This window comes from Chrysochloris asiatica, unplaced genomic scaffold (assembly GCF_000296735.1).
Source record: "Chrysochloris asiatica unplaced genomic scaffold, ChrAsi1.0 scaffold00174, whole genome shotgun sequence".
Taxonomy (NCBI): Eukaryota; Metazoa; Chordata; class Mammalia; order Afrosoricida; family Chrysochloridae; genus Chrysochloris; species Chrysochloris asiatica.
The window spans coordinates 3,016,569-3,031,737 of NW_006408692.1; the positions used below are offsets into that span (position 1 = coordinate 3,016,569).

General features: G+C 38.6%; 1 protein-coding gene across 1 annotated transcript in view; it reads right to left on the reverse strand.

Annotated features, from left to right (window-relative positions):
- FGD6 (FYVE, RhoGEF and PH domain containing 6) overlaps positions 1-15,169 on the reverse strand; it is a 144,460-nt gene that overhangs the window by 34,197 nt on the left and 95,094 nt on the right. The window contains exon 9 of the mRNA XM_006871812.1: positions 258-308. Coding sequence (XP_006871874.1) covers positions 258-308 — 51 coding nt within the window. The remainder of the gene's footprint in view (positions 1-257; positions 309-15,169) is intronic.

The following is a 15,169-nucleotide window of genomic DNA, read 5'->3' on the forward strand; positions in this document are numbered from 1 at the left end:
ATCAATAAGTTTTTACTTTCTGGTTGGAGGTTATGTGCTGTAGAGTCGGTTCCGACTCATAGCGACCCTGTACAGGGTTTCCGAGGCTGTAAATCTTTATGGGAGTAGAGAGCCTCATCTTTCTCCCATGAAACTGCTGGTAGTTTCTAACTGCTTACCTTGAGGTTCACAGTCTGATTTGTAACCACTATGCTTTCTAGGTCTTAATAAATAATACAAAGACTTCTGAAACATAGGAGACTGCAAAATTTATTTACCTTGAGTGTCTCTGTAATCTCTAGAATCTTCTAAGAGATTCTTCAAATAATCTAGAGGGGAAAAAAAAGGACTTAATACAAGCAAAATACTAAAGCACAGTTAAGGATTGAATTTTGTTCTCCAAAACAGATATCATGGATGAAGTCCTAAGTGCCAAAACATGAATGTAATCAATTTGAAATAGGGTCTTTACAGATGTAATCACATTAAGATGATGTCATTAGAGTGAGCCCTAATCCAGTATGACTGGTGGTTTTATGAAAGAATAGAGGCACAGGTACAGACGCACCAGGAGAATGCCATGTGACCATGTAGGCAAAGACGTGAATGATTTGTCTATAAATAGAAATGCCAACGATTGTCAGCAACACAATAAGCTAAAAGAAAGGCACAGATTCACCACAAAAGCCTCACAGAGCATTGTTATACCGACTCCTTGATTTGGACTTCTAGCTTCCAGACCCTCCATACAACAGAACAAAACACTACCCAACTGCACTACACTGCGCCATCTTGCAGCCACTGGGTCAATCCACTTCGCTGAGGGTCTTCTCCTTTTTCATAGACCCTCTACTTTACGAAGCACAATGTGCTTTTCCAGAGACTGGTCCCTCCTGATAATGTGTTCAAAGTACTAAAGGAGAAGTCTTATCACAGTACCTTCTAAGGAGCAATCCAGCTGTACTTCATTTTGGAATAAGAGAGAATAAATTTCTGTTGTTTTAAGTCACCCAGTTTGTGGTACTATGTTAAGGTAGCCCTAGGAAACTACTGGAAGTATTGTGGCTCCATAGGATAAGCATTGGACTGTGAACCACAAGGTCAGTGGTTCGAGCCTACCAGATGCTCTGCAGGAGAAAAATGAGACTTTCTGCTCCCACAAAGATTTACAAGCCTCAAAAACCTTATACAAGGTCACTACGAGTCAGAACCAGCTTGACGGCACTTTTGCAACAACAATAGGAAACTAATACAAGCAGAGTAAAAAAATAATATATCTTTCTTATTCAATACTTCAGTCAGTCTAGTTGGGTTAATGCACATATTAGTTCAACTTGTGCTAACTTTCTATAACTGGAAGAGAATGTTGTTAAGTGCCATCCAGTCAATTCTGATTCATAGTGAAATCGACAACCTTGCTGTTCAAACAGACCTTGTGGTTCAGTGCTTACCCTACAGTGCCACACAGGACTCTGGAAGAGAATAAGGCCTTGAAATAAATGTGAAATTAGGACACAGAATAGAAAATGGAAAGGGCTTTAGAGGTACAGCAATCATTTTAAAGAGAAGGAATCAGATTACTCTCTCACCTGTCACACCAATTAGTTAAGGCTGGACTGGAATCCACATCTTCTGGTGCCCAAGCCAGCTTTTGAATTCCAGCATATAGGAAATCTCTTAATCTTGATATCAGGCATAGGCCTGGTATAAGATTCTAAGACTTTAGTAAAGTGGACACTTAAGAGACTCCTCTCAAAATTGCTATCATATAATAATGCCCAGAACACCAAAGGAATTCAATACACGTGGTTAAACCATGAGTATTCATTAGGGTATGAATTTGTCTCTCAGGAGACAGTTGATAATATCTGGAGACATTTTTTATTGTCACAACTGGGTCAAAAGGGTGCTACTGGCACTTAGTGGTTAGAGGCCAGGCATTCTACTAAACATGCTACGATGCACAGGTGAGCCCCACAACATGCAATTAGCTGACCTTTAAATGTTAGTAGTGCTAAAGTTGAAGAACCTTGGTCTAGATGAAGATGACCTGAAAATAAGCAATGTGACACAGAATGGTTCTTAAAATAAACCTTGAGTTAATGTTGTTAGGTACAGTTGAGTTGGCTCTGAATCACAGAGACCCTACGCACACTGAATGAAACATTGCCCAGTCCTATACCTTCTTGCAGTCACTGTGTTCCCCTTTTTTGCTGATCCTCTACTTTACCAAGCATGATGTCCTTTTCCAGGGACTGGTCCCTCCTGATAACATAGCCAAAGTACCAGAGACAAAGTCTTGCCTTAGTACCTACTAAAGAGCAATCTTTTTTTAAAAAAAATATGCCACTCTGATTCCTTCCCTACCCACTTTCCTCTTGAAATTCATCAAGGTGCTCTTGTTCCTATGTCTATTAAAGTTATTTTTGTCTATGACCAAATAAATGGTGAGTTCCATATACTTTTTAAGTAAAATGGTTTAAGTTATAAAGACAATGGTAATAGGCAGGGATGTAGCAGAACTGAAGATTTGCGTGAAAATACACACAAACTGATGTACTACACTGGCAACCTGAGAACCTGCACCTAGAAGCAAATGTCTTACTCTGAGTGTGTGCCTTGCCCTCAGTACCATGATATGGCCTTCAATGTCAGAGTATCCTAAACAGGGAGGTATGCTCGCCATTTATTTCTACATCTGCAATTAAGTTGACTATAATTTACAACCTGGATGGAAACAGCACAACTGACAGTCAACCACCCAACTGAAAGCTCCTTAAGTTTCGTTGCTACTCCACATACAGTTCAAAGTATTACATTCTTCATATTCTAGCATATTCAAGATAAAAGCTAGATTGCTGACCTCCATATGATAAGCACCGGACTGCGAACCACAAGGTCTGTGGTTCAATTCCACGAAGATTTAAAGCCTCAGAAACTCTATACAGAGTTGTTGAGTTAGAATTGAATGGGCAGCTCGTCAGTAACACAAAGGGAAATTATGAATAGTCTTACACTATCTAATGAGGGTGGCATGGGTTTAACATAGGAAATGGTTCCTGTATAAAGTAGAAAATTTTATTTGCTGCTAAGCATGAGCCATTCATTAAAATCACAAATTTTAACTAATCTTTTAATCAAATATTAGTTACACAGTTAATGTTATGTACGAAAACAAACTAAAAAATGGTCCAAGGTGGGTCTTTATCTGGGCAAAAAATAGAATCACTGTTCTTAATTATACACTAATTTCACCAGAAGGTGAACCCTCAAAATCCCAGGCCTTCTTATGTTGTTGCTGTGTAGTGTCAAGTCGATATGGACACATACAGACCTTATAAAGCTCATTACCACAGAGCTGATTCCAACTCATAGCCACTCTAAATAGGGTTTCTGAGACTAAAAATTTACGGAAGCTGACAGCCTCATTTTTCTTCCACAAAATGGCTGGTTGATCTGAACCACAAACTTTGCAGTCAGCAGCCCAACCCCACAGCACTATCAGGGTACCTACAGACCCTATAAGACAAACTATGTCCCATAGGGTTTCTTTGGTTGTAAATCTTTATGGGAGCAGATTGCCAAGTCTTTCCCCATGCAAAGCAGGTAGTGGTTTCAAACTGCTGGTGTTTCTATTATCAGAAAATGCTTAATTACTGAGCCACTACTAGAGCTCCTTATCCTCTTATACTGCTGCTGCATGACGTCGAGTTAGTTCTGACTCATAGTGACCCAGCATAGGATTTCCAAGGCTGCAAATCATAAAGGGAGCAGAAAGTCTCATCTTTCTCTCGTAGAGTGGCAGATGGATTCGAACTGCTGACCTTGCAGCTAGCAGCCCAATATATAACCAACTACAGTACTAAGGATCTTTCTCAAAATGTACACAAATCTACAACCCATACATCTTCCAAAATAGATTTGCTTGTTCTTCTGGAAATCGCAACATTCTTCGCCAACACCGTAAGTCAAATACATGCATTCTTCTCTAGTTTTCCTTATTCACTGTCCAATTTTCACATGTATGTCAGGCCATTGAAAATAACATGGCTTGGGTCAGGTGCAACTTACTCCTCAAACTATTATCTTTCTTCACGAACACTTTAAAGACGTCTTTTGCAGCAAGTGTTTTCAATGCATTATGTCATTTGATTTCTTGACTGTTGTTTCCGTGGGTCTTGATTGTGCATCTACGTAAAATGAAATCCTTGACAACTAACTCCTTGTTCTATTGAAATGACAACCTCTTGGTATATGTACAGGTTCCACATGAGCACAAGTCAGTATTCTAGAATTCCCATTCTTTTAATGTTATTCATAGCTTTTTTTTTTTTTTTTTATGATCCACACAGTTGAATGCCTTTGCATAGTCAATAAAGCACAAGCAAATATCTTTATGGTATTTTTTGTTTTCAGCCAAGATCCATCTAATGTCCACAATGATATCACTTGTTTCACATACCCTTCAAAATTCAGCTTGAAGTTCTTACTTGTCCATGATGCTACACTGTTTTTTAATTATCTTTAGCCAAATTGTACTTGCCTGTGATATTGTTCAAAGATCTCTGCACTCCATTGGGTCACCTTTCTTCAAAATGGGCATAAACATGGATCTCTTCGAATCAGTTAGCCAGGCAGCTGTCGTCCAAATTTTTTGGTATATAAGAGTGAGCACCCCTAGTACTACGTCAGTTCGTTAAAACACTTCCATTTCTATTCCGTCAATTCATGGTGGTGGTGGTGATGTGCCGTGGAGTCGGTTCCAATTCATAGCAACCCTGTACAGGGTTTCCAAGCCTGTAAATCTTTATAGGAGCAGAAAGCCTCATCTTTCTCCCGCGGAACAGCTGGTAGTTTCAAACTGCTGACCTTGCAGTTCACAGCCCAATTCATAACCACTACGCTTGCAGAGCTCCTTCGTCAATTCATAGAGCCTGTTTTTTGCCAATGCCGTCAGGGCAGCTTGGACTTCTTCCATCAATATCATTGGTTCTTGATCATATTCTACCTCTTGAAATGGCTGAATATCAATCACTTCTTTTTGGTACGACTCTGCATTTCCTCCATCTTCTTTTTATGCTTTCTGCATCATTTAATATTTTGCCCATAGAATCCTTCATTATTGCATGTCAAAGCTTGAATTTTTTTCTTCAGTTCTTTGAGCTTGAAAAATGCTGACCATGCTCTTCCCTTTTGATTTTCTAACTCAAGGTCTTTCCACATTTCATAAAATATTTGAATTTGAATTCTCAAGCTGTCCTTTTAAATTTTCTGTTCAGCTCCTTTACTTCTTCATTTCTTGCAGTCACTTTAGTTAAAGAGCAAGTTTCAGAGCCTCCATTTTGGATTTCTTCCCTGTGTTTTTAATGATCTTTTGTTTTAATTATGTATGTTGCTTTCATTATGTATGTTGTTTTATTCATGTCATATCATAACTCCTCTGGTCTTCAGTCATTTTTAGTGTCCAATGCGTCAATCTATTTTTGAGATGGTCTCTAAATTCAGATGTGATATACTCAATATATTTTTGATCTTGTGCACTTGTTTTAATTTTCTCCAACTTCAAACTGAACTTGCATATGAGAAATTGATTGTCTCAATCGGGTTGTTCCATGTTCCACAATTGGGTTCTGGCCATTTTTTGGCTAAAGATGTTAAGCTTCTCTATTGTCTCTTTCCATAGGTATGTTGTTGTTGTTAAGTGCCGTCGAGTCGGTTCCGACCCATAGCGACCCTGTACAGGGTTTCCGAGGGTGTAAATCTTTAAGGGAGTAGAAAGCCTCATCACAGGAGCAGAAAGCCTCATCTTTCTCCCGCGGAGCGACTGGTAGTTTCGAACCGCTGACCTTAAGGTTCGCAGCCCGATTCGTAACCACTACGCTACCAGAGTATAGTCGATATTATTCCTGTGTATCCATCTGATGAGGCCCATGTGTATACTTGAATAAAGGTATTTTCAATGACAAAGCAGTTGGTCTTGCAAAATTCTATCATGTAATTTCCAGTGTCATTTCTATCAACAAGGTCCTATTTACCAACCATCAGTTCTGGTATGCCATTGTAGGATAAGTACTAGACTGCTAACTGAAAGGTTGGTGACTCAAACTCACCAGCTACTGCTTGGAAACCCTATATGGGGTTGGTATGAGTCAGAACTGACTTGACGGCAATTAACAACAATTTGCTCCCAACTTTTGCACTGCAATCAACAATAATTACCAATGTATCTTGATTGAATGTATGATCAATTTCAGACTAAAGAAGTTGGTTGCTGTTGCTGTTGTTAAGTGCCATGGAGTCAGTTCTGACTCACAGCAACCCTGTATAGTGTTTCAGAGGCTTTAAATCTTCACGGGAGCATAAAGTCTCATCTTCCTTCTGTGGAGTGGCTGGTGGGCTCAAACCGTGAACCTAGTGGTTTGCAATCCAGTGCTTATCATATAAAACTGCTGTGCTCTAAAAGAAGTTGGTAGAATTCTTCAGTTTCCTTATTGGCTATAGTGATCGGTGCATAAATTTTAATAATAATCCTATTAACTGTCTCCCTTGTAGGTGTAAGGATATTAATCTATCACCAAAAGCATTGTACTTCAAGACATATTTTGAAATGTTCTTTTTGATGGATGACCCTGCTAGTGGCATGGCTTATAGCAACACTGCTATATGCAACTCAGCACAGTATGACAAACTGACAAATGGTGATTGAGGTAATGTTGTTGTTAAGTGCTGTGACCCGGTATACGGTTTCCAAGGAGTGGTTGGTAGGTTTGAACTGCAGACCTTGCAGTTAGCTGCTTATCCTACAGCACCACACTACAATTCTGGTTGAAGTCATAGCTTATATTTAATAAATTTCAAGGCAACATTTCCTTTATTACTGAGAAATTTTGGATGGCTTCCCACTGCTTACCAAATTAATAAAAACTTTTTACCCTGGCCATTAAACCCTCCCACTACATGCTCCCTATCTGCCCTTTGTTCTTACCAAAACTGATTCTGCACGATTCTCCCAACACTTCCAATGTGGTCCCTGCCTGACTACCTTTTGCCCCTAATATTCTCATCTTCGGAATTCCCTTTCTCTGTCTCTACATATAAAAATATACTCACATTATTCAAGATTCATCTCCAATTTCTTCTCTCCTGCAAAAATTTCCATATGAAAGGAATATTTTCTCCACTGAATAATACATTACAACAGTTACATTTTATGCCTTCTAGAGTTTTCTTTTCACCACTTTTAGTCAGTTTATCATACTGTGGTGGCTTGCATGTGGCTGTGATGCTGGAAGGTGTACCACCAGTATTTAAATTCCCAGCAGGATCAGCCATGGTGGACAGGTTTCAGCTGAGCTTCCAGACTAAGACACAGTAGGTAGACTATTTTTGTATGTTTAACCACTGAAAACCGTAAGAAGAGCAGTGGAACACATCCGAGATCATCAGAATATTAAAACATGATGGATAGCACAGGACCCAGGCCTGATCCACATTTCTGTCTCACAGATTTTAACAAGAGACTTTGCACATAAAAGGCAATAAATGCTAAAAACTAAAAAACTGATTATTTTTTGGACAGGAGTGTACCTTGTTGTTGTTGTTGTTAAGTGCTGTGGAGTTGGTTCTGACCCATAGCGACCCTGTATAGGTTTTCCAAAGAGTGGCTGGTGAGTTTAAACTACTGACCTTGTGGTTCAAACCGAGTTTGCAGTTGAGTACATTAGCCCACAGCGCCACACCAGTGTACGTGTAAAATAACAAAGGCTGAAACCAGCCATAATGCTAGTAGAGAGCAGACCTACTACCCATTTTGCAATATCGTGGAAGACACGTAACTTCATTCCAGGAATTTATGAAGTCATGCTTAAAGGCACAAAGGTAAACTTGGATGTTGTGCCAGTTTTTCAGACTTAACAGATGATACAAACACACACACCCAATTGCTGAAACTTCTTATATCTTGGAAAGAGTCATCCAAGAACCTGGGTGAGTCTAGACATGCACATTATAAACATTAGCATGGTAAGATTCGGAATGGCCACATTGTTTCCCTGAATTATAGCATAGTTCTATCTGACCAGAGACCTCCCTGTAATTTAGACCTTAAAGTAATCTGAATTCACAAGCTAAAGAGTACACTCCCAATCAGAGATAAGAAAACAAATAAAAACAAAACACATTTGGCTTAACCTCTCAATGAAATCACTGCCATGAAGTTGATTTCAGCTCATAGCAACCCTGCATAGGGTTTCTAAGGCTGTAAATCTTTATAGGTTCAGAAAGCCTCACTTCACTCCCATGGAGCGACTGGTGGGTTTAAACTGCCAACCGATTGCTAGTAGTCCAGTACTTATACTACAGTGCCATCAGGGCTCCTTTTCGGCTTAACCTAGAGATGAGGAATTTCCTTAAACCCACTCTGAGCCCCCCTTTAGAATGTACTGCATCTATAAGTCATGTTTAGGAAATACAAATACTTCACCTTTCTATGTCTGGGAGTGATAGGAGTGCGAAGAAAAATGTACTGCCTCATTAGATTACCTGTTCTCAGTGTCTGTACAATCTTATTAATTAAAAGTAATTTTCCTTATGTCTTTTGTTATTGTTGTTGTTAAGTGCTGTGGTATTGCTTCCAACTCAGCAACTCCGTATATGCCTTTGTTGTTGCTGTTATGTGCCGTGGAGTTGGTTCCGACTCATAGCGACCCTATACAGGGTTTCCAAGGCTGTGAATCTTTACAGGAGCAGAAAGCCTCATCTTTCTCCTGAGGAACAGCTGGTAGTCTCGAACTGTTGACCTTGCGGTTCACAGCCTGATTTGTAAGCACTATGCCTTTAGTTAGCTAAAAAGTGTGACAAGGAAGCAGATTTATCAGAACATCAGATTCATGGTGAGTACCTCTTTTGTCTTCAATCCTTGATCTTCATGGAGAAGTAATCCATGCAAACAGACATCTCTCTAAATCAAAAGCTCACATAAGACTCTCCATATTAGGAAATCCTGACCTCAGAATCATTATGCTGAGCTTGATATGCTTCTAGTTTGTTATTTTCTTTGCTTGTACTCAGTTCAGCTGCAGACCTGCCAACCTGAACTTTCAAGCACACACTGAAAATACTGGCTGATCCACCACTGGGATGTTGTAAAATAAAGCTATTTATCAAAGAGGTAGCAGAGTTAGGTTCACCCTACTTGTAACTACATCTTATTGATCCCGAAAATACAACTTTCCAACCTATCTAGCCAGCTAGCTAGCATGTTTTTAAGGTGTCTTGTTACAGCACAGTACAGGCAGCCCCGAATTTACAACAAAGTGCACTTACAACTGTCTTTTTTCAAAGACTGTATCTTATCATCAGTAATATGTACTACATACAATGTTGCAGCATATCATTTGCTGATGTTACGGTTCTCATGCCAACTTCCAAAGGCAAATAAAGATGGAACTTATAAAGACATTGATAATAAATGGTAATGATACATGAAAACTGAAAAGAAACAAAACAATGTCATATTTGATTTAGGTCAAAACAGACTTGACAAAGCTATTGGGAAGGAACCCTGTTGTAAGTAGGGGGCTGCTTGGAGAATTTCACCTTTTCCAAAACAGACAAGCTATGATACTCTTAAATAGTTAATAATTACGTAGACCTTACCAGCAGTGTGAGGAGACTGGTGACTGATCATCTTCTGAATCAGATGGGAGGAGCACTGAAACCACTTGCTGTTCCAGTAACTGTTATAACACAGGTGAAACTCAGGAAAGGAGAGCAGACAGGCATGCCCACACTGCTCAGAGAGGATTCTTATATGTGCCAGTCCCACCTGGGACCGAGTATTCTATAGGAACTTTCATAACGATGAGGAGGAGAGCGCTCCTCTTTCATTTAACACTTAATATTTAGTTTTTATTTTACTTTTCATGAACGCTTTCATGTATGAATTGTTTCAAATTATTCAACAGATAATCCTTTCTTTTTCTATTATCTTGTGCTCACTTCCTACTTTGTAAAACTTTTATTTTTAAGTGCTGTTGAGTCAGTTCCTACTCACAGCAACTCTGTACATTTTTCTGAGGAGTAGCTGTTGGGTCTGAATTCAATTCCTTTAAATGGAGTCTGGAGTCCTGGAGTGACTCTACGGGTTAATACACTAGACTACAAGGTCGGTTTAAATTGCAAGGTTAGCAGTTCAAGCTCACCAGCCACTCCTCAGAAATCCTATACAGGGTAGCTATGAGTTGGAACTCACTCGACAGCACTTAACAGTAACAACAACAAATGGAGTCTATGTCAAATATTCCTATTCCAATAGTAGAATGATTCTGTCTTTTTAATCAATAGGACTATTACTGTAATGTCATCTCTATCTTTAATTACTGATGATTTAGAATATGTATTAAGACTGGTATAACCCTACCAGATTATCCTTTAATAATGGATAATATTTATTCCTATATACAAAGGCATTTTGACATGTGACAATAAAATTTCAAAATTTCTAAATTAACCTTAATGAGTATATGGATGGCAGGATCATGGGTACCATATTAAAAGTTTAGCTAATAGTTTTATAGTATAATTTTACCTATAGCTCTTCTACTAAAACTGTGGGCTTCATAAGGACAAGGACCCTGAATTAATTATCTTTATATTCCCAACATCTAGAACAAGGTCTGGTACATATTCAATATCAGTAAATGTTTGCTAAATTTATGAGGGACTGAATTCATGTTGATACTCTATTAAGGGTTACCTATTCTTGCTTCCCAAGGAGCTCTGGTAGTGTAGTGGTTACAAATCGGACTGCGAACTGCAAGGTCAGTAGTTCGAAACTACCAGCTGTTCTGCGGGAGAAAGATGAGGATTTCTGCTCCCATAAAGATTTACAGCCTCGGAAACCCTGTAAGGGGTCGCTGAGTTGGAACCGACTCCACGGCACATAACAACAACATTCTTGCTTCCCAGACTGCAAAGTCGTTTGAACTGCAAGGTTGGCGGTTCAAGCTCACCAGCTGCTCCTTGGAAGCCTTATACAGGGTCTCTATGGGTTGGAACCAACTCAACGGCACTTCACAACAACAACAATTCTTGCTTCCAGATTTTACTAAGTAGTTGAAATGATATTTGGAGGGTCTCACTGCCTAATTAAACAGTACTCTGGCTCTTGGCTCCAATTCTCCCACTCCTAAAATGTTATTTTAATTTTAGTCCCCAAATTTTTGGTCCAAGTCTGCCTTTTGTACATATGGTACTTGTCTTAACTAGGAAAGGTGACCTTTCTGGGCTTTCAAGTGTCACAGGTTTAGAGTTCTGAAAGCAGGCAAGGCCTTTGTGTCAACAGGACAAATCCCCTCATCTGGGCTAATATAGCCTTTCACCAAGACTCAAAATACAGGAAGCAGACTCAGGCCGGACTGAGACCTCTGTGGGTACTCTTACACAGGACATAACTACATGAGGCAGCCCCGGACTACACTAGACATTGACTACAGCACATCTTGATGAAATTTTAGCACAACTCTCATCATTTACAGGATCTTCCCTGGTCTCTTTTTGAGCAGAATACACTGGCTAGTTTAGGTATATCCAGGATGTCCTTAGCAGCCAAACCTGTAACGAGTCCCTCAAGAAAGTAAACTTCCATTATTTTGACATAACTGATGTTGCTTTTCTTAGTAGACACAATTTCCAGCTGTGAAGGCTGCCAGTTTATCCAGTGAGAACCTCAAATGTACAGAAGAAACAGCCTTGACACAGTCAAGGCACTATAGCACTACGTGTTTGGTCCTTACCATCCTGCGTACCAATAAAGGGAAAACTTAGGGTTAGGGAGATCATCATATTCTACTACCCAAAGAGCAGAAAAGTGAGTGATAAAGCAAGTATGTGCAAAGCGAGTTTAAGCTTGACAAAATTTCAGTGTTTTTCTCTGGCTGCAATAATTCCTACTGTGTGACCATGATTCTGACAAGCACTATAAGGGAAATTCTTTACCAATAGATTCTGCTTGCTAGATCTTTGGCAAAATAAGACCCAGTAATAGAAGCATTTGGCTACTTGAAGGGAATCTGGATCAAATTTGCACTTACAACTGGAAAAAGTGACATTATTTAATAATTCTATCCACAGACAGAATTAACAGGTCTGCAACCTTGGACAGAAAAATAATTATCTTTTTTCTGCATACTCCTTTGGTGAGTAGTAACTGGGATCTTAAAAGCTTGTGAGCAGCCATCTAAGACAGCCATCTAAGATACAAGTATTAGTGTCTCCCAGCTTGGAGTAAAGAAGAGGGAAGAAAATCAGATATTCAAGGAAACAATTAGTCCAAGGACTAATGAACCTTGAAAATCACAGTCTCTACTGCCCCGAGGCCAGAAGAACTAGATGGTGCCCAGCAACACTGATCAGACTGCTTTGAAAGGGACTACAATAAGAGGTCCTAGATAGAGAAAGAGAAAACAGAATAAAATTCAAAACAGAAAGAAAAGACTTACTGAACTGATAGGGATGGAAGAACCTTGGAGACTGTGGCCCTTCTGCAGAGGATCATATTTCAGACAAACATTAGACAATTATCATGTGAACAATAATACCGGTAAGGAACATACTCCTCAGAACTAACAACCATAAAAGTAATATTTGCCAAGAACAAAGCTCAGAAGGCAAGAAAGGGCAAGGAAGAAGGACTAATGGAAATGGGAAACCCAGTAAGGAAGTGGAAAGAATGCTACTACATTGATAAGGGAGCAAATAATGCCATAAAACAACAAAAAAATGTATCAATGGTTGAATAGAAAACGAGTTTGTTTTATAAACTTTTACCACAATTACTTTTTTTTAAAAAAAAAAAGAAAAAAAATCATAAAAGCAAATTCTGTTTTTACCAGCCTCTTTACCAGCCTCTGGTATGGAGCTGCAGGATCAGCAGTGGACTGTGAACCACAAGGTCAGTGGTTCAAACCCAGTAGCTGCTCCTATGGAGGATGAGTTGGAATCGACTCAACGGTACTTAACAACAAGTGAAATTCAGAATTTTCTTCCATCATGACAGTAGGCAAATACCTGTGATTTTGTTACCATAGAAATCACAACGGTTCTTGTATCACGTTTCATTTTTTGTAGAAATAAAAATATTATTTACTTTCATAATTACTTCATTTTTCATTTTACTCCTATTCATTTTACTGCAAAAGAAAACAAAATATCATGGTATCGTTTAAAATACTTTTATATTTTAATATGATTGGTTTTCCTTTTAGGCTTATGTATTTTATCTTGTAATTAAAAAAAAAAAAATTCATAGAAGAGGGCCATACGCTTCATCAGATTGTAAGAGAGATCCAGATACAAAAAGAGGGCTGAGGGCCTCTGATGTTATAGAGATGACATTTAAAGCACTCTGGTGGCTCTACAGGATAAGTTCAAGCCCACCAGTCACTCCATGGGAGAAAGATGAAGCTTTCTGCTCCCATAAAGATTCATAGCCTTGGAAACTCTAGACAGGGTTACTATAAGTTGGAACTGACTTGATGGCACCTAACAACAACAAAGGTTATGTTAGTTGGTGTGTGCCATGGAGTCGGTTCCGACTCATAGTAACCCTGTATAGGGTTTCTGAGGCTGTAAATCTTTATAGGAGCAGAAAACCTAATCTTTGTCCTGTGGAGTAGCTGGTAGTTTAGAACTGCTGACAGCAGGTCAATTCTTTTAGAACCTGAAACACTGTCCTGAATATGAAAAGAGTTCACATATATCATTTTTTCAATATCATCTCTGATCATTTGAGGAGGCCTCAAAAAGTTCACGGAAAAATTTCTTGATCTTTCAATTCCATTTCTCCAGGAACTTTTTGAAGTCACCTTGTATCCTATTCACAATTTTAATTAAAATTTAATTGCAAGAGAGCAAGAGCTGAGTTAATTACAAAGGGAATTTTGAGCATTACTATCATCCCATTTCACATGGACGGGAACTACATTTTATCAGACAGGGCCTCTGAGTTCCTCAGTAACTAAATTCTTTGGCTGAGGTCCAGGGCAGCCCCACCTTTCAGCAAGTTCTGCTCTAGAGAAAATGTTAGAATGGCTTTTTTTGTACAAAAGTAGCTCTGAGTTTTAAAACAAATATTTTTGCTAAGCAAAAGTTTTGTATCCCAGTTTGGGTTTTTTTAGAGTCATCAATATATTTGATTCTGATTTTTTAAAATTTTGCTTATTAGTCTGTTCATAGCTCAAATTTGTACCTTCAGAACATTGTCACAGATGTTTTTAATATTCCCTTTTCTACCAATAAGGGAAATCGTGAATGTCTAAAGCCTAGAGGGAGTTAATACCATTCCAAGCTAAAGGCAAAGACAACAACAAAAAAGTAATATAGTATGCTGCTAAAGCAACTTTTAATTTAACATAAATATTTTGAACAAGATCAAAGAAACCACCTGATCCACATTTAATCAAAGTTCAAAGGACTGGTTTTTTGTTTTTGCTTTTTTCTAAATATAGACATGGAAAAGATTTTTTAGTGGAATTTTTAAATTATATTTTTCATTATGTTTTCTCCACCATAATACTCAATGACTTAACTTGTTTCAATGCTAAAATAACTTTGCACAAATGAAAGGTTTTTTACTGAACGGAGAATACAACATAGACCACAGATAGGAAAAAATCGAAAGGGGTATATGATGATCATCTTTCGATGGATGAAGATGAAAAGAGACTTTGTTTTTCTTTAAAACACTTGTATTTTTTACAAGTGTAAAACATGAACATGCCTTTAAAGGGAAAAAGAAGTGATCCTTAACAAAAATAATAAATCGCCAGTACAGACTTCCTAAAGATAAGTAGTTGTTACTGCTACTTATATTAACGTTGACTTCTGCCTTTAATTTAGAAATTTACAATCTAGTTGAGAAGACATGGTCTAGACCAGAAGACTATGGAAAAATAAATAAATAAATAAATAAAATAATAAGATTAATACAATTTTAGCAGTTTAGAAAAGAAAGCTTGGAGGATCCTATATGGTTGTTGTTGTCAGGTGCCATCGAGTCGGAACCGACTCATAGCGACCCCATGCACAGCAGAACGAAATAATGTCCGATCCTGGGCCAACCTCACTACCACCGCCACACTTGACGCCATCAGTGATGCCACCTGGCTGATCCATCTTGTTGGGGGTCTTC